Consider the following 19,409-nt stretch of genomic DNA (forward strand, 5'->3'; position numbering starts at 1 on the left):
ACTTTATAACCATTCGTCATGTTGTTATGTGGTGACGAAACGTAGCTTTTATGGTTGTGTTACGGCTGGAGGCTAGGAAATATATCATGCCCTCATAAATACTGACATACGAACGTGTATCTGTGTGTGTGTGTGTGTGTGTGTGTGTGTGTGTTTGTGCAAGTGTGTGTTCCTCACCCAGCAGTGGAGGCAGCCAGTTGACGTTGGCCTCACAGTGGGAGTCCAGGAAGGTGATGACTTCTCCTTTTGCTGCCGCGGCTCCCAGCAAACGAGTCCTGATCAGCCCCTCCCTCTTCTTTGTCCTCAAGATGTGAACCTTCGGCATCTGCGTCATGTACTCCTCCAGTGGACCCTTTAGGTGCTCTGTGCAGAGGGGAGGGGGTGGTGAGTATACGCAGGAGGAGTGGAAGATTTGGGGCTTTAAGTCGTTTAAAGTCACAGTTTATATAAACTATGACTTTCAAGCTTCTTGCTGCCATTAAGAAACTCACTTGGCAGTCAGAATGTAGCCAAAGCCAGATGATATTTTGTTTGCAGGCACAATCTTTGACATTTTAAAAAGCTGAAGCTTAAGGCAACCTTACAGCTGAGTGGGCAGGCCATACTTCAGGGGTGTAATTGGCCTGAGACCCAGTAGCGACATCCCTGTCGATGTTCACTGTCCTATCTAATATAGATGAAACATTCCCCAAAAAATATCTTTTACAAAAGATTAAGCTTCTCTAGTTAATATGTTTTAGTGTATCAGTGTGGATGAATTATCCTTAGCACTGGAAAAAAAAGTCAGTGTTGATCCAGAATTCAATTCTCATTTCTTAACTGTGCCAACTGTTCCTTTAAATAAGCCTGTCAAGTTGCATTTACAGCATGGAGGTTAAATTGCAGTGGTTGCTGCAGAACCCTGTGATACATTGGCAAACAGTCCAGTGTGTACCTTGCCTCTTGCCCAGTGCATGCTGGTAATCGGGACACATTCCAGCCCCCTGCAGCCCCACACAAGGTAAGCGGTTAAAAAAATGGATGGATGTTTGCTGCAGTAGAAGTGAAGGACAGATTCAGGATGGCGATAGAGACTTTTTAAACAACAAACTGTTGTCCAGTTCCATCAATGCCTCTACATCAGAAACCTCATTCATAGTGACAAAGAAGAAACAAATCACTTTTCCTCAGTTTTCTGCCTGTGGGATTTTCACATTTTCAATGCAGGCATCACAGACAGAACATTAAACCTCAAAGGCAATGAGTTAGGCTGATAAACCATAAGGAAGGGCTATTTAACTGATGCAGAACAAATGTCTTCAAATGAATAGTCTTTGAGGAGCAAAGAGAAAGAAACAGAGTGGATCAAGCAAACTTAAATCTCCTTGTTCAGGATAATTTTTCACTCACAACCATCTGATTATACATCATCTCACTTTATAATGTACACGAACCTTTTTAGCAATGGTGTTTGCAAGTACTTGCAACAAATGCCGCCCTCCCCAGTCATCCCAGAAAAATGCTGCAGGCCTCCTTCCAGCCGAAGTGTGACAAGCAAACAAAAGCTCTAGCACATTAAAACCCACAGGTTTGTCAGGTGGACGTATTTTAATTTGTAGGACAACTATGGGACCTGTGTTTGCCACTGTAATCAAATCCCATCCATCACTGCAATCAAGTCAAATATCTCTATGGGCAGTTACCTCTCGTTCAGCTACCATTAGTCACAGAAGCAGGTGGGTTTAATGGTCTCCCTGAGAAGCTACGGTTTTGATTGTTATGTGATTTAAATGAGACCCTTCCTCATTGCTTTATCTAATGATTTAGAGGCTTTTACTCATGCGCCCTTCATCTCTGTTGACATTTATATGGATGACTATAAAGGACTTCAGAGATAGACAGAGTTCTTTGTTTGCAGATGAAAAACCTTTATGGAAGAAGATGTTTTCTGACAAATGTGATAATTGGTACCGATTGTTAGGCTATGTGCAGGCAGAGTAGAGCTGGGTGTCTAAACTTGGTGACACTGAGAATGATGCTAACCTACATTGTCTCAATTATTGAGGATGTTGTTTTTACACTAATATTTCATTGAGTCTCAGAGCACGAGTCCTGAATGCTTTCAGTGGTTTGAACAGAAATCATTTCCAAGGCAGTCAAACCATGAAATAGAACTTTGACAGCTTCTTTACAAACAGCCACAATGCTGTGTGTTGACAGGAGTGGAGAGAGAAAGACTAAGAGAAGCTGAAATGTTGACCTTTTCACTTCATCCTTTGGAAACTATTTACTTTTATTCTTACTTTCATATGGCAGATCCAACTGAGCCAAGGCTGACGGAGATAAACACAGAGAGAAAGTGCTCTGAAGGGCTGCATTTTAAATAGCTACATGCAGACAACCTGCAGCAGGAGAGAAATGTAACTGTTAACAGTTGCTTTCTGGCTGGATACTACATCCCTGAATGTTCATGAGCGAGTGGTCGGCCAAGTGTCGGGCCTTGCCTTTAATCATTTATGTCTCTACAGCCAATTGGAATCATTGGCTGTAGAGACATAAATGATTAAAGGTAAAATGTCCCTGAAAACCACAGGTGATAAATCCATACTAAAAGTAAAAACAAAGTATCCATCTATCCATCCTCCACATCTGCTTATTATGTGCACAGGAGATTGGAGCCCCATCACAAAGGTGGCACATAATACAGACCAATAACCATTCACCTACCCTCCATGTCCTTGGACTGTGGGAGAAAACTTATGCCAGAAAAAAACCCACCTGATGGGCAGTAAGAAACTGTCTTAGTGGGAGGTGACAGAGGTGACCTCTGCACCACCTTGTCACCCGCTGTGTCCAGTTCCACTCAACACATTGCGTTTGTTGGATTTTCTCTCCCTTTACTTGCAAGCTTACGTCATCCATCCATTAACTTGGCATGATATACTGTTGATATCAGGATACTTTAATACTTTACATGTTGGACGTGCTATATATAAGTTTTGCAATTGCTACATAGCCAATGTTAGCATTAACAGCTGTTAGTCTAGAATACACATTGTGAGTTCAGCAGCAAAGTTCATTACTTTACTCACCAAGAGCTGTACTCAGAGGTGGAAAACAACTCTCTTGTTTTGCTTCTATTTCTTTATTTCTTTTCTTCTCCTGAAGTTAGCATGCTAACCAGCTAGCTCTGGTCTGTTTTGCCACTTTCCGATATTGAGTCACTGTAGCATCATGGCTGCCCAGAAAAGTAGCACTGCTCATGGGGAGTATTACAGCCTCTTGTATTTTTAACACAACAATGGCTGAAGTTCTTGAAAATACTGGTAAGTTAACAGCTGGTAATGCTAACATTGGCTTTGTAGAAATAGCAAAACTTTCACAATGCTCCTTTAAGATTAAAAAAAGCAAATTGAAATTGTTTGGGTTTCTTGGCTGCAAATATATATGTGTGTGTGAACAAAGGAAAGTGGCAGTGTTTGCACTGTAGCCATGAATGTTCAGACAACAAGTTACTGATTAATTGATTAAGAAGCTGAATCTGAAGAAGCATTTTTTTAAAAGCTCTGAACAGATTTATTATCATGTATGTTTTTCATAAAGCCAGTGTGAAATGTGTGTGATGTTCAATATTGTGGTTCAATATGACTCTAAAAAGAAAAAAAGGGTGTGATTTTTGCAGCAAGTCTTCTAAATTAAATGGGACTATTTATGATGCTTTGCAGAGATACAGAGCTGCTGCACTCAGTTCAGATGTTACACACCCCCAGTCACATTGTCCACTGCTGGAGTCAGTGCCACTGAAATGCGGCCTTAATACAGCGATTAGTTCTGCAAGTAACCACACTCTCTCCTCAACCTATAATCCCTCCAAGCTGTGTGTTTGTGATGCATTTTACAGCCATTCTTATCTCTTACTGTCTCTCTTTACATCACTCCATCAAAAACTGAGCCCCCAATCCCTCCATCCCAGCTTTTTACTGTGCACTTTTTGTCTTTGGAATCCAATGAAGGTCAGCCATATTTATTTTCTGTTGCTGCGCTTATTGCGTTGCACAGCAGCTGACCTACACGCTGTAAAGTGTGACATTGCAACAAGGGCAGAAGGGCTCTGTGAGGTCAGCATCAAACTGTGAGGAAAAAGCAAACTGTCCTCCCTGTATGGCTCCGCAATAAATCAGCCCATTAAAAACTGACCATTACGAGGCTGACTCTGGCTCTTTACGAAGGCTGACGCTTACATCATCCCGCTAATGACAGGAAGTGAGGCAGAATTAATCAACGAACATTTGCCCCATGTGTGAAGGGAACTTGTATGGGGAGAGGGAAGGGAGAGAAAGATCAGAGTATTTAATTATGATTGGTTAATTTTCCCTGAATAAATTGGAATACAGCTCATACTGTTTACCGGAAGCAAGGAGGCGATTAATCACGCTAATGAGAGCGAGCTGATGTCGGCAAACACATTAGTCTTTATTAGAATGTGAAGCAGAGGAGATTGGGGGGCTGAGGTGTCATGGATGTCGGGGTCATTTCACAGTGAGGAGCGGACGGATGAATTACTCACACACCAGGTTGGTGAAAGAAATCCAGGCCATTTATTCAGCACAGACTAGACTCCACCTGAACTCCCACTATACCATCCATCCCTTTCTGTTTGCCTGCCTCCCTGCAGCCTGTCACTCACTTATTCCTCCCGTGGACGGTGCCGGAGCTGCCCGGACCTCTTTCATCTCCTCACATGGGGCCGTACTCAAACATGAATTAGCTGTTAGCAGATGAAAGGCACGGCAGTTGGCCTCAGGCTCTTGTCAAAGTGTCTGTGTGCATTTAAAATGTCATTGATAAAATGTACATGTGTTACGGTTGTCTCACTTCAATGACTAAAACCACACCCGCAGACCGGAGCGTTTAAAGGGGTAGTTAGTCACGTCGCATCTTTCCCTACATCTTGAACATCTTAACTGCAAAATGTCCCTCCTAGCATGTCAGTTATACTCGTACTGAGTTGTAATATGCATATCTTCTTTAAAGCAAAAGATTGAGCTTGATGAAGACATCATATGTGTATCTAGAAATAATTCCCACAATAAACCAAAAATCATTTAGGAACGAAACAACTAAATCAGTTAGTTGTCTTCCAAACTGAAACATATGACTGTCCCCAAAATTACTCACAGTCTTTTCTGATCTGCCACCCTTGCAGTTAAGGGTTAGTTAGGTGTAGATGACTACAACTACTTGGGTAAAGTCAGAGAAAGGTGACCTTTCTAGTTAAAGAAACAAATGATAACTATAGGTTGGAGATAGGGAACAAATCTTGGTCTCAGATGTTGAAATCACACAAAAACAGGGGCGGATGGGGCAAGAATTTGGCCCTGGAATTTGGCCCTGGTCAGCCCACTTTCTGGGCAAAGCATTTGTCAGGCATCTGGGACTTCAAAGATCTTTATTTCTGCATACTTGAGAATTTTATGCAAGTATTTTAATGGCTCACGAAATTAGCCTTTAGATCGGTGTTTCATCTGCTTCATCACATTCTGAGTGTTTGACTGATTAACAATAGGCGATGGGAAAGAGGGTGGGACAGACCCACATGGACCAAATTTATCTGACTACAAGGTAGGGATACGTAAAACTATTTGGTAGACCTTAGCCAATCATATTAAAACAGCCCCGCCCACCCCTGTCTGGCCCAGTAACCTCCCGGTACTCATTGATGGCCAATCCACACCTGCATACAAACCATCCAGCCCAACCTCCTCATAACACGTTAAGTGTCTTTCTTTCGCTAATTTCATTAAAAAAAAAACACAAGACGTCCTCATTAGAAAAATGTGATCACACATCATTATGAGGGTTTCAACTATACAAACCATGTTTGACAAAAATAATTTGTTAAAGTAATCTGGGATTCTGCTATCACTCATCAATGATTGTTTTTTTTTCTGTCAAACTAAAAAATGTAAATAATTGAAACTCACAAATCCATTTACTAGCATTCAAGCAGTTGAAAGCACCAAAAGCTACTGAATTTTGTAGTAAGTGGACCTTTGAGTTGAGATTATGTTCCCTTTAAAGACTAAGAATGAACTTCTTTGTGCTAATTTTGTACTTTTTTGCCTACAAGACTGGAGTAAAACATGCCTTTATTTTTTTTAAATTATCAAAAATAGATAATTCACATTATCATTTATTAACCTCTGACAGCTACGTATGTAAATATATGTTAAATTGATGGCCAAAAATTAAATTTATTTGGCTTTAGACTGTTGTAATTGATGTCACTGGGATAAGAGCTGTAGGAGATCACAAGTGGGCTTCCTGCATTAGATGAAGACAAAGTCACACATGATTACGTACACACACGCGCACACACACACACTTGTTTTCCACCCACAAACACCACCAGCGACGTCCTCCCAGATGCCTTTTCTAAAAATTCAATTAGCTTTGAGACACTGTGGATTCAACATGGCCCGCTGGGCTCTGTTTCCAGCGTGCTGGATTAATCCCCAGGCGCTCCACAACACCAAAGACTGGAGCTTCACAGTCACTCCCTCAGCAAAATATTCCAATGCCCTTGTGAACTCCATTACACTCTGTCAATTTTTTTTTTTCCTGTGCCAGCTTTAGTTTCTGCTGCTATCGTTAAAATACTGATTCTTGGGTGAGTGACTGAGCATGTTTTAGGTCAGTGTTTGCTGCGCTGACAGGAAACACAATTAGGCTATGGAGACAAATGACAAACCAATGACATCATGCTTTAGCACCCTTGCACATTAACAGTCCAGTATTATTGCATTACTGCCTATTAAAGCCCGTAGATAACAGTTTATTGTTTAGATGACCTCTAGCAGCTGTAATAACTGTGAGGGAGGAAGTTAGTTTATGTAGCATACAGCGATGGTGGGTGGATGGATGACTGACTCTGGAGACCACTGTTCATTTCTCCGCCTCCTCTGATGTCTGTTGAACAAATGTTTTGTCCCATGTACCTGAAAAGTGTCAGCCTTCACACTTTTGTCTGAAAACCCTGGAGTTTCTGTCCTTAAATATCTTCACTCTGCTGCCCTAATTTGAGCTCTATAACGTCAGTCTTACTGGAAGATCTCAGCCAAGTTTTCGTACACATCAGTACTCTAGGGCTCAGACTAGTATAGGGATTATTAAATCCCTGTTGTTTGTTCATTTTCTAAATATAAGCTGTTTCTAAAACTGCAGATTTATTTAATATTCATGAGCAAATAATGCGGAAAAAAGAAACTTTTTTTTTTTTACACTTTATATGGTGTATTATTTTTCTGCAGATCAACAAAATTTCTTTCCTCCTCTGAGGTAAATACACACTTGTGTACAACTTGTCCTGTACGTGTATACAACTGAACCAGCGATCTGAGTGACATCTCCGTTCCTCGTCATGTTGATGCTGGAATCAGGATCTTGCTAAACTGTGAGTCACCCATAGTGACGTCTTCCAGTTGCTGATACTAGCTTAAAGCCAAAAGACATCTGCATGTATTGATTGACTTTGGCTTTCTCTGATTGTTTAGAAGACTGAGGCGTATAAGAAGCTTTAGAGGGGAGTTTCTCTGCACTGCTGCCTATACACTCCATCTCTCTCAGTGTGTGTGTGTATGTGTGTGTGTGTGTATAGGCCACATAAAGAGCCGGAGTAAAACACTAAGGCATTTCAGATTTGCAAAACTTCACTACCCCTGCACACAAATGCAGGTGATAAATAATGGGGGAAATATCAAGAAAATTCAGATTCTCTTGAACCCTTGTATAAATGTTTTTAAGTTTTGGGGATATACATTTGTAAGGAAACAGCACAAAACGAAACACAACAGCTAAGGTGGGCGTTTTGATGGTTGTGAGAGCATGAGGGCCAGATCAGAGAGAAGTGAATTTGCTAAGTGGCTTTTAAATGAATCTCCAGACTACATTTGCTATGTTATCCCTTAATGCTAAGGCCAATTATACATCGCGGAAGCTACAGTACATGTCATTTACTTTGTCCTCACACAGTAAACGTGACTCATCTGGTCCTCTCCTCTTCAGAAAAGACGTTTGAATCGATCAGCTCCCACTGATGGCTCTACATCGCTAAATGGCAACACTCAATTAGCTCCTTTTGTCCTCTGTCGTCTGTCTCCCTCTCATCCTCCCTCTTCATATCACTCTCTCCCTCGTCTCTCCGTCACACTTCACTGAGCACCATTACCCCATTATCTCCCTACACCCTCAGTCACATACACACACACACACACACGCGCGCGCTGACATGAATGAATAAACATGCTGAACTTTGTTCAGTCTCTCTGCATTGCTGCCTCTCTCTCCCCTCACACTCGCCTCCGTCCCCGCCTGTCCCACAAATTGTCTCCTATCTCCTCATCAGCGCTGCTTCCTCTCCTCACCTCTCCATCATGCAGATGGTGAGGCTGCCGGTGTTGATAAGACTGTTCAAAGTAGCTTGACGCTGCTGACAGCAGCTTTCTCAGGCAGCCAGAGCAACTAAATCATTAATAAAGCTGTCCTGAAATTTAATCAGTTCGTTAAGCACCAGGGCCACCATCGAGCCTACATTTCCAACATTCCAAAGTTTCAAAACCTATTGGACAGATTGCTGTGAAGTTAACTGAGCACATTTATTCTCCCCAGAGCATGAACCCTTTGATTCTAATAACCTCTAACACCCCTCTTAGAAACCTGACAATTGTAGCAAAATTAAGACTCATAGAAGAGCTGTAAAATCAAAAGTTGTTGACTGTTTATTCAAGTCTCATTAGTTTGTGTGAATTGAACTGGAAAAGGTTGTTAGGTTTTTAAATGGTCTGGTAACTTTTTGGCTGTGTTGGGTGTTGTTTGTTTTTCTGTTGTTTAAGAAGCCTAAATTTGCAAGTTTTTGCTATTGCTACATAGCCAGTTTTAGCATTAACAGCTGTTTATCTTGTCAAGAACTTCATTCGTTGCTGCATCTACAATACAAGAGGTTATAATATGTCTTCTGAGCAGCGCTACTTCTTCAGGGCAGACCGGACCCGAAAGTGACTCGGTATCGGAAAGTGACGACCTGGTCCAGGGCTGGCTGGTTAGCATGCTAACTGCAACAGAGTAAAGGAAGTGTAGTGGCCGCTGCTGGCGAGTGAAGGATGAAGTTGTAAGTAAACTGCTGTTAATACAAACGTTGTCTATGCAGCAATAACAAAACTTACAACTGATGATATTAAGTCAATTAATAGGCCTACTATTGGTAGACACACTAAATGTTTTCACTAAATCAAAATGGACACTAGACAAGCACACACACACACAACACATTTTGAAAGCTCTCATGTATTAAACAAAGATAAATACAGACAGTCAGAGGGAAAATTGTGTCAGCCAAGGCAGAAATCTGACAAACACATTTCATCACTCAGACTCCATTAGTGTCTTTCTTCTCTTATGTTGGATTCACAGTGTGGTGTCGAAAACACCACGACAGTAAACAGTGACAGCTTCTGTCTCTTTGATGCAGTGGTCATTCTGACAGAAAGCAGCATTGTTTTAATATTTCAATTTAAAAAATGGTTTTTCAGCACTCAGTCCTCACTGTAAGAGCAAAGAAGAGGAGGTGCTAAAACGCCTGTGGCTTCATTCCTCAAGGAACTGTAATTGGCAGCGCAGTGCGCCCACACTGGCAAAAATGAGAACTGTTTTCCTTCTGAAGACAATGATAATCTGTTTTCCCACCAAAATGTGAGACATATTTCTGCACAATTAGCAGCAGACCTCTTACGGTCAGCTCTGTGGCGGCTCCAGGCTGGAGGCTGTGCTGATGCCTGCTGGGAGCCATGCTGTCTGACCGCCAAAGCGCCTCTACATCGAACTGGAAATACATCAAAAGACACTCTGAATAAGAGCAGGCCACTCCTTATCTGAAATGAAGTATCGCAGCCATTTGCTCAACTGATCCCATCGGGGAGCAGGACGGGGGGGAAGTAATTGGATGATCAATCTGCCAATGGCAGGTTTCCATCACAGAGTAGCTGAGTGCCACCATGGTCCTGCTGAACAAACACACGCTCTGTTATACTGGCTGTGAGTACATGACACAAGTGTGTTTCATTTTAAATAAAGATCAATGCTATTGACAAATACTACATAAGTATATTGTACGAGAGCAGAAGAATATAACAGGACAAAGAGTCTGGTTTACGGCTCTGCAGAGGGGAAATGTGCAGAAGAATTTTCACCTACAGAATGTAAAAGAATCTCCGCTGAGCACAGTTATTGGTTTTACTGCTGCACTTTCCACTGAAGCAGATCTTTGATCAGAGAACTGTTGCAGTTATAAAGCAGGAGAAAATGAGCCTCAGCACCTTCCAGGACCCTGTTCAGACCTGGCATTAACGTCCGTCTCAGGTGATCTGATCACAAGTGGACAGCTCTAAGTTCACGTGTGAACGCATCCAAGATTCAGATTCTGATGTTTTACTATCACAAGCAGGAAACTTGATTTGGAGTCAGTCAGAACTGTAACACTATAAACACAGAGCACTTTAAACTGAACCTGAACTGGGAAGGTCTGAGTCTACGGCCTGAGGGAGGGGCTTCAGACTCAGAATGAAGGGGGTGGAGTCAGTGGGACACTTGACGCCACAGCAGCCCTTTAAAATCTGGCTCAGGTGTTTTCTGTCTTTCACGCTCAGGTTACTGTACCAGGAAATTATATAAAACATTAAGACAAATTCAATGAAAGATTTATAGAATAACATCATCTTTTTGTTCACATGAAAAACATTTAAGTAAGTACAAATGTTGTTGACCTTTCTTTGTACCTCCCTATGAAGTTAAATGTTGTGGCAACATTCCTTTAGAAATGTGAACACAAATGCATCCTGGGTAGAGAACTATTGTTATTCTGGTGCTTTGTGACTGTTATTCTGAGAAAGAAAGAAACTATAATAAATTCAGGAAAAATATTGGTTCTGAATTCTTCTTTTATAAAAATAAATAAATAAATAAATAATCAAATGACAGATTATCTTTAATGAATAAGACAGATAAGTGTGAACATGCTTACATGAAACAAAAACAGTGTCCAGAAGTGTGGGAGGTTGTTGAAGTTAGAGATTCCTACAGCATGTGAACACACCACGGATCAAACCCAACTGTCAGCTGCATCATCACAGAGAGGCCTGCAGCAGATCAGCAATCAGACGTACAAACGCACAGAGCGCCAGTGTGATCTCTCAGTGCTGTTTATAAAATATGCATGAGTGAAGAAGTGGAAAGAGTAAATCAGTGTTATGTATCTAAGCACTGCTAGGAGGAGACATGACACACAGACTTATTGCAGTGTGTTTTTCTGACTACGAGAATTGCTCCATTGTTCTCAGACAATAGTTGTGACTAGATTTAACACAATAACAAACCAGCTGCTTTACAACTCAGCCCCCCCCCCCCCCCCCCCCCCCTTGCAACACCTCTGCATCAGCAACTCCAGAACAAAGAATCCTGATAAAAAAAAAAAAAATCAGGCTCTACTGGTGCTGTTAATGTGCCACTGTGGTCACACTGGCTGGTTCCCAGGTGTGAAGGAGTGAACAATTGTCAACTTGTTTTCATTAATAAGCCTGGAAAATTCACATGGTGCCAAAATCCTGGATGTGGTGATAATGTGGTGAAAAAAAAATATGATGCAATAATGGAAGTTACAGTAATTTCTAGGAAATACATTTACTCTACACTCCACTTATATGCTTTGCTAAATAACATCTTTCTATTTAAATATTCTGTGGAACAGGAACAAGATGCAGTACAAACATTTCAGAGCTCCATTACAGGTGGTGAGTTATTTGATGCTTAAGACATAGGTGAAAGATTCCTTTACCTCTCAGAGTGAACTATTTGAAGTCGACAGCAGCTGGTTGAGGAGCAGAGGTGAGGTTTGAAAGTACTGAGTCCCAGCAGTGACAGCAGCCGAGGCTGATGGAGTCAGCTGATACAGAGGAACGTATGAGGCTGTGTACACACTCTCAGATACAACACACACACTTTTTCTCCTCCCTGATGTGGAGGAGAAGGAGGCAGCTCTCTGTTCTTTTCTGTGTCTGTAAGTGACAAGTTACAGCTACTCTCTCTCTGCCCCGTCTGGCCATAAATCCGTGAAATGACTTGGGCTCCGCCAGCAGAATTCATCGCCCACGCTCAGCCACAAATGCTAAGCTGCCAGACACACATGCAGCCTTTTACCCAGTGTGACCATCTTTAAACAGCGGGGGGGCTGTGGGGAGTCATGCTATTGTCATAATCGCTGTAGCAGAGTTAGACAGTGTTGACATAATCATATCACAATGATCCTGACTCAGTACAGTACCAGGTTAGGGTTAGTCCATTTAAAGGCTGCTGGTGATTTCAAATGATGTACAATATGTGTTTGTGATTATAAAGCAGGTCTAGGTTCTATATTAATACTGTGAAAGTATCAAAGCCTCAGTCCACAGAGAAATGCACACAGCCTGTATTCAGAAACTGAGCCTTAAAACCAGCCGTCAGGATTTCTGGAACTTTGTGATGTCACAACAAAGCAGTCACTGCCCTCAGCCATGCCCCAAGCCCCGCCCACCTGGACACACCATCCAGCCTTGCAGGATTTGGTTTCTCTGGCCCTGTTCAGACTTGATATTAACATGCTCCAGAGAGAGGCCTGAAAGAGATGTAAAACTACACTGAGATGGTTTTTGGTTCTTAAAACCACAAATATGTCTTCTGATGGAGATCAACACTTCAAATAAAACACTGGAGAAGGGGGACCTTAATCTAAACAAGGAGTGGCTGGTGGTTACTAATAAGAAAACTCATCCTAAGAAGAAAAAGTAGAAGGCCATTTGTATTTGCTGCAAAAAGTTCCTTCCATCTGTTAGTGTAACCAAAAACTGTTTAATTAGCTGTGTAATGAGTTTTAGAGTAGTGGAAAGACAATTTCAATAATAACAGGCAGATCTGAGGCAATGCTAACTTTCCCCTCTGCTGCTGTTTTCAGTGGAATTAGTGCACAGCACTCGGGCAGATCCAGAGTAACAACAGTCAGTCAGTTCTGAAGCCGACGACAAAGAGGCTCTTCTGACTTTCAATAAACCGATTAGCATGTGTGGTCAGGTCTTTCTCCCTTTCCCGGTCTCTCAGAAATTATGTTTATGTTCAAGCAATTTGCCCGAGCAAATATGTTTTGTAGGAAATGTAATTGTGTCTGGATTATGCTTTATGTTAGCATAATGAGGACACACGTATGTTGTTCACAAGTCGCAGATTTGATGATGTTCACAGACAGTGTGTTTGTTCTCCACCAAATTATCTGATCTTCCAGTACAATAACTACATGTTGCGACCTCAGCATTATTAACCCTTTTATGTCTCTCACAGCACTTGGTTCAGACGAGGGAAATTTCCTGGTCTGGTTTAAAACAGGAAGAACTTTACAGTGACCTCAGACAAAACATGGTCATTTATGTTCAACCCAAACCGCCAAGACTAGAGATACTTGTAGACTTTTCACCTCCCATCAAAGAGGCTTGTGCAGTTCTGACTGACTGGTGGAGAGACCCAGGTATTTAACCTCTGTGTTTAACCTCTTATCCCCCATCTACAATCCTGTCCTCTAATCCCTTCCCAGGAGACTTGACAACCATTCACACTCAACTTCAGGTGACTCCAATGACAGCCCAGAGCACTAACTAACCAGGTGACGCTGATGGCCTTTATAATGACCCAACAGGGGTTAAATACCTGGGACTCCTCACCAGTCAGTCAGAACTTAAGAAGCATCTTGTCCTTGGTTCAACGGTTTTTGTTTGAATGTAAAACCACAGGCATAGAGAGAGAGACAGGTGCTTTTTTTGTATCTTGAGGGAACTAGACATAAAACAGTTTTAGTGGTTCAGGAAAATATCTGACATATTGGGGTTCAAATCTAGTTATTTCGCACTTTCTGAGCGTGCATACTGCATACAGCAGAGTGGGAAATAAATGAGGGAAGAGAAAAGTTGACACAGGGAGATATAAAAGAGCCGTTGTCAGCTCTGATAGCAACACTTGCTCACTTTGTAGCTCTGTGTCACGCTTGAGCGCTGGCTGTAAATCAGAGCTGCCTGCTGGTCAGATGTGGCGGCAGAGAGAGGCTGAGAGAAGCAGAGCGAGAGATAAACTGTGAGGCAGAGGCCAAATGTTGGCGGTGGTGGGAGGGGGAGGTCTCTCTCCCCTGACAGGGTGAGCTGCCCTCAAACAAAACCTGTAATTAAACAAAATATGACTAAAGTGTAAAACCCTGCAGAAGAGGTGACACGGTGTGTAGGAGGAGGCGGACAGGCGCTTTCGTACGAATCCTTCCATCTGTCACACGGTGGAAATTAAGAGAATAAAAAGAAAATGAAGATATTGCCTCCTGATGTTTCCCATGTTCTTTGACAGCAGGGGGGTAATTTCATGGATAACTTCCCTTTTTTAGTGGAAGCATCATTTCAATTCTGATAGCACGAAAGCGTGAGTGCAATAAGACGAGCTCCAGCCTTGGAAATGGCTTCACAATCCGTACAAGTCTAGTCCTCCTGGTTTTAAAAAAAACAAAACAAAACCCGTCTCTCAGTACAGTCCATGTGTTTATTGTTGTAACCATGACAACCAAGATCCAGTACGCCCGCTTCTGTAGAGACGCTATTTCAGGAGACCCTCCTGTGGGTCGTATCACGGGGTTGAAGAAAACCACCTTGTACAGCTGTTCAGGTTGAAGGACTGGTTGATCTATACACAACCAAGGCCTGAAAACTGATGCAAGATGAATGTGAGGGGAAAAAAGATAAATGGAACTTGACTGCCTGAACATCCAGTTTGATTTGTTTTATCTTGCGGGGGGCAACTGTGGCTCGGGAGGTAGAGCAGGTTGGTTTTTTTTTTATAAAGGTAGAAAGGGGCGATATAATACAGTCCATTACTTTTTTGGCTCTTATCAATGTGGCTCCTGTAACTTCTAATTCCAACAGTGTTACCAGGTTTGTACCTAAACATTAAACCTGGATATGAAGATATAAAGGGTTTAACAAATCTGTTAGAGCTTAGAAATGATTTCAAAATTACTTTTGTGGATGATGATGATGATGATGATGATGATGATGATGATGTTTGTTTGTTTTTTTTTTTTTGTAAATTGTACAAAAAATTGAAAATCAGTTTCACATGTTGCTACACTGACACATGAGGGCAGACACTGTATTTCTCCTGTTTCTAATATTGAAGCTATAATATAGAATCATTTTTCCTGGGGTGGGATTGAATCCTAATATATTTTTTCATTTTTTTTTCATTTCTGAAAGTGAGGAAAAGGTTAAACAAATAAACCATAATAAGACGAGTGAGGTCTGGTGCATGTCATCGTCAGTCTTCCACCTGTTTTATCTACAGTCTTTCAGAAAATGACTTCTCATCTGGGTGAATGACTGTGTGAAGCAGCACACTGTAAGTCTAAACCACACTTTATAATAAATCCCTTTTTTCTCTCCTCCTCTGTCAGACACCCGCTCTTTCATTTATTATGCAAGAGTTCAAAGCTGAGCATTGATTTGTGGTATTGTGCACAGAAACTCTCTGGGATTATTCTCTCCAGCATTGTAACACCAATGACTCAACCAGAGACCAGCGCTGATTGAAGTTCACTTTGTCCTTGTGTCTCTTAAGCCTTAATTACAGCCCAACTCGTTTCTTATCAAAGGACAGTGATGGTGAGAGGGAACGTAGGAGCAGATGTCCTGCAGAGGTTAAGTCCCATCCCTGCAGCTGTGTAATGTTTCCCCATCCATCCTGACGACAGAGGGCCCAGACCCGTCCCAGGTTCCAGGCTATTTTCACATAACCGAGTTGTTCTCTGCTTCCCACCCACAGGGATCTGTGAGAGGAGGTGATGTGTTTGAATGCTAATGGAAAAGTTTACTTCTAGCTCTGCCTCACAGTTTCTTCCAAGGTCTAGAGTGCAGTACATTCATGTACATTCATTTATTTATTAGCTTTATTTCAGCGCCCATGCCAGCGGGTTACAATTGACTTTTTTCATGTGTGATGCAATGTGCAGACTGAATCTGAATATAACACAGACATAGAAAAAATATCTATTTTTTTTTTTTTTTTTTTATTTTATTTTTTTTTTTTTAAACCACTTCAGCAGCTGCACGTGGAGACCCTGGTGTTTTAATGACATGATCAGAAATTGATTTATAATGAAACGAAAACCGACATTCAAGTATCCTGTAGACAGAGCTGGCTACAGGATACTTGATGCAGCAGAGATGCAACTGATGTGTGCGTATGTGCACACGAACACGCATCACAAGCAGTGTGTTCCTGGCGTTAGCATCTTTTTTTGATGTAACACTGATGTCTAGTGTCAGCTGGGATATTAATGACAACATTTTATGACACCCTACTGGAACACGGTCAATACACATAAATAAATACACAACAAATATGATGATGATGATGATGATGATTTATTTTTACTTCCTCTACATCCTCTGATAAAGCTTTTCATAATGATGTTTGCTTCATTAAAGTATCTGGTAAAGGTTAGGGAAACACTGGCAACAGTAAATGCCTGAGGTTCTGCAACTAAAACACTGAAAGACTCTTCACCCCAGTGATTCACTCACAGGTGTTTCCACTCGTCTGATTAGACCCTGTCTGAGGACTGTGTGGGCACGCACAGACCTGGCTTCACTGACATCCATCTGACACTCCTGTTGCACCTGTAAAGCTGGAAGATGCGACACCTTAGTGGTTTGTGAAGTTTGGTGACGGACTTACTGTGAGTCGAGTATAGAGGTCCCTTCAACTTCAACCTGAACACAGGTGTCATTCACAAAATACTTGAACACCAGCAAAGCTGTGCAGTGCATTCAAGTTTAGGCAAAGATTGTGGTATTTTTGAAAATGTCACTGCTGACTTGGATTATAAAATGAAAACCTCAGTCATCTACTGGACTCTGCAGCTTTTTTTGCTCTGCTCCAAGAAAAAACCTTGCTGCACTGAAGTCAATGCTGCTTAATCTCTTTTTAAAATTAGATGCACTGTTGCACATTCATTCCATTTTATTAGTCTATGTGTGCACACAACAAAAAGCTCATGCTCACTTTAAATGAGAACTGAAATGACAATTCTGTAAAAACTTGTTTGTTGACCTGAGCATGGACGAGTCTGTTTCCTGCCTTCCACCCACATGTGCATCGTGTATTATTTATGAGGACATCTTGATTTTGTTTGGTAATGGAAAAAAGAAATGTTCCAAACAAACTGCTCTTATAATGGCCATTATTTATTTATTTATTTTATTTTTTTATTTTTTCTTTTCAAAAAGTATTGAGACATCTTTTGTAACTTTATCTTGTGCTTCACACACCACACAGTTGTGTTTGTACTGCACAAGGCAGCAGCAGTGGGAGAGCGTTGCCTCCGGGCTCTGATGGGTGTTAACCTCTAAATGAGTCTCCGGCAATGAAACATCTCATTACTGTGGAGACGAGAGGTAAACACATCCTTCAGTGAGGGACGGTGACAAAGAGCACTAATTAACAAGGAATTAAGCACTTTCTTAAGAGAGCTGGTGAAGGGGGAGAGAGAAAATTAAGACACACACACGCACGCACGCACGCACACACACACACACACACACACACACACACACACACACACACACACACACACACACACACACACACACACACACACACACACACACACACACACACACACACACACACACACACACACACACACACCTATGCAACAATGGAAAAGAGATGTTTGCTGCTGAAGAGTGGCAGAGCAGAGAAACACAAAGTCATACCCACATGCTGAACAGAGAGGACCCACACTGCAGTAGAAAAGCTGTGCATCTTATTTTGAAAGGTGTGATTATACTGTCATCATTCTTATGGAAAATGGGCAGCCATGATGAAGTGACCGATTACTGCAGCCCTCAGCTACAAGAGACATGTTGCTAAACTAACAAATGTGTCTTTCATCTTACAGGTAAAAGTGCACTTTCTGCTCTGTGAGCACTGCCACCATCAAGTGTCAACCCACTGTGTCATCACCCACTCGTTTGTGAGCTGCTGCTGTTTTGAAGCCTCGAGTTTGTAATTTGGCCATTGTCATTTTAGTTGCCCTTGTTTTGTTTTTTTTGTTTTTTTTTAAAACCAGAAGAAACCATATTTGGACAAGGAGGTGGAGTTGAGGAGGAGTGAGGGGTGCATCTGACCAGTTCTGTGCTCTTTCCTGATGTGTGGTACAGTCTGTCAATCACATAGTAGCCCCGCCCTAATGCATACCCTGCTTTATGGTCTATTTTCCTCTAAATGGATCATAATTTAAAAAATGAACATCATGTTGTGTTGAAGACTTGAAACTAGAGACTGAGACCATAAACTCATGAGGAAAACATTTACTGAGGTAATAAATCAAGTGAGAAGTAGAGACATTTTCACATAGACTTCAATACAATCAGACTTCTTTTTTACAACCAGCGGAGTCGCCCCCTGATGGTCATTAGATAGAATGAAGCTTTAAGCCAACTTCAGCATTGGCTTCATTTTTCAGATCTGGAGTCTAAGTCTAATTTTATATACAGTCTATGGTCACCATCTCACCTCCACCACTGTTCCCAGTAAGTACATAAACTGGGGAAACTGGGATTATGTGTCTTTATCAGAGGAACCTGAACAGAAATTAAGGGAGAATTTAATATTTTACATTCAGACCTTGACTTTGTCGCTCTATAAACTACGTCACCGCACTTTTCTCTTTGCTCCTGTCATCATTACTACGACCACTAGATGTCGCCTAGCAACAAACCTAACTATGAGTCATAATAACCTGCTGCACAGACGACCTGTGAGCTCATTGATTTATTTATTTATTTTTTTGAGGCTGAAGTTATTCAGTTGTAGATCGAAGTGTGAGGTTCCCTCAGATAAAAAACAGCCCACGGCTGCTGCCTGCAGTCTGGTCAGGCTCACTACCTTAGAGTAGACTCCTGTACAGACAAGAAGTGATCTTCACTGGAGACACTAACATGTACTTTTCCTGAACTCAAAAAAACTTGTTTTGAGTAAAAATATCAGCATCTACAGAACCTCAATGTGTAGATCAGCCTTTACCCAACATTTACAGCACAGTCTGCAGTTCGAATAGTAGCTTTGGGAGTTTAGAGCGGCATCATGTCGAGTTATCGCTGAAGAAATTCCCAGTAGTCCACTGATCAGTCTTGTTCCAGCTGCTTGATTCAGCTCAGATCTCATATCAGATCTGGAGCTCGGCACAGTTTAGTTTGGCTTTGTGTGAGGCTGAGTGTGAGGAGGTCACAGACAGACTGAGAATGTTTTAAAAAACCCCTGAG

General features: G+C 41.7%; 1 protein-coding gene across 1 annotated transcript in view; it reads right to left on the reverse strand.

Annotated features, from left to right (window-relative positions):
• Positions 1–19,409, reverse strand: part of LOC139637262 (polypeptide N-acetylgalactosaminyltransferase 10-like) — a 70,187-nt gene that overhangs the window by 21,404 nt on the left and 29,374 nt on the right. Inside the window, exon 5 of the mRNA XM_071505823.1 lies at positions 178–363. Coding sequence (XP_071361924.1) covers positions 178–363 — 186 coding nt within the window. The remainder of the gene's footprint in view (positions 1–177; positions 364–19,409) is intronic.

Source organism: Trachinotus anak, unplaced genomic scaffold, assembly GCF_046630095.1.
Source record: "Trachinotus anak isolate AG129_WGS33_773 ecotype Australia unplaced genomic scaffold, CSIRO_AGI_Tana_v1 ptg000020l, whole genome shotgun sequence".
Classification (NCBI taxonomy): domain Eukaryota; kingdom Metazoa; phylum Chordata; class Actinopteri; order Carangiformes; family Carangidae; genus Trachinotus; species Trachinotus anak.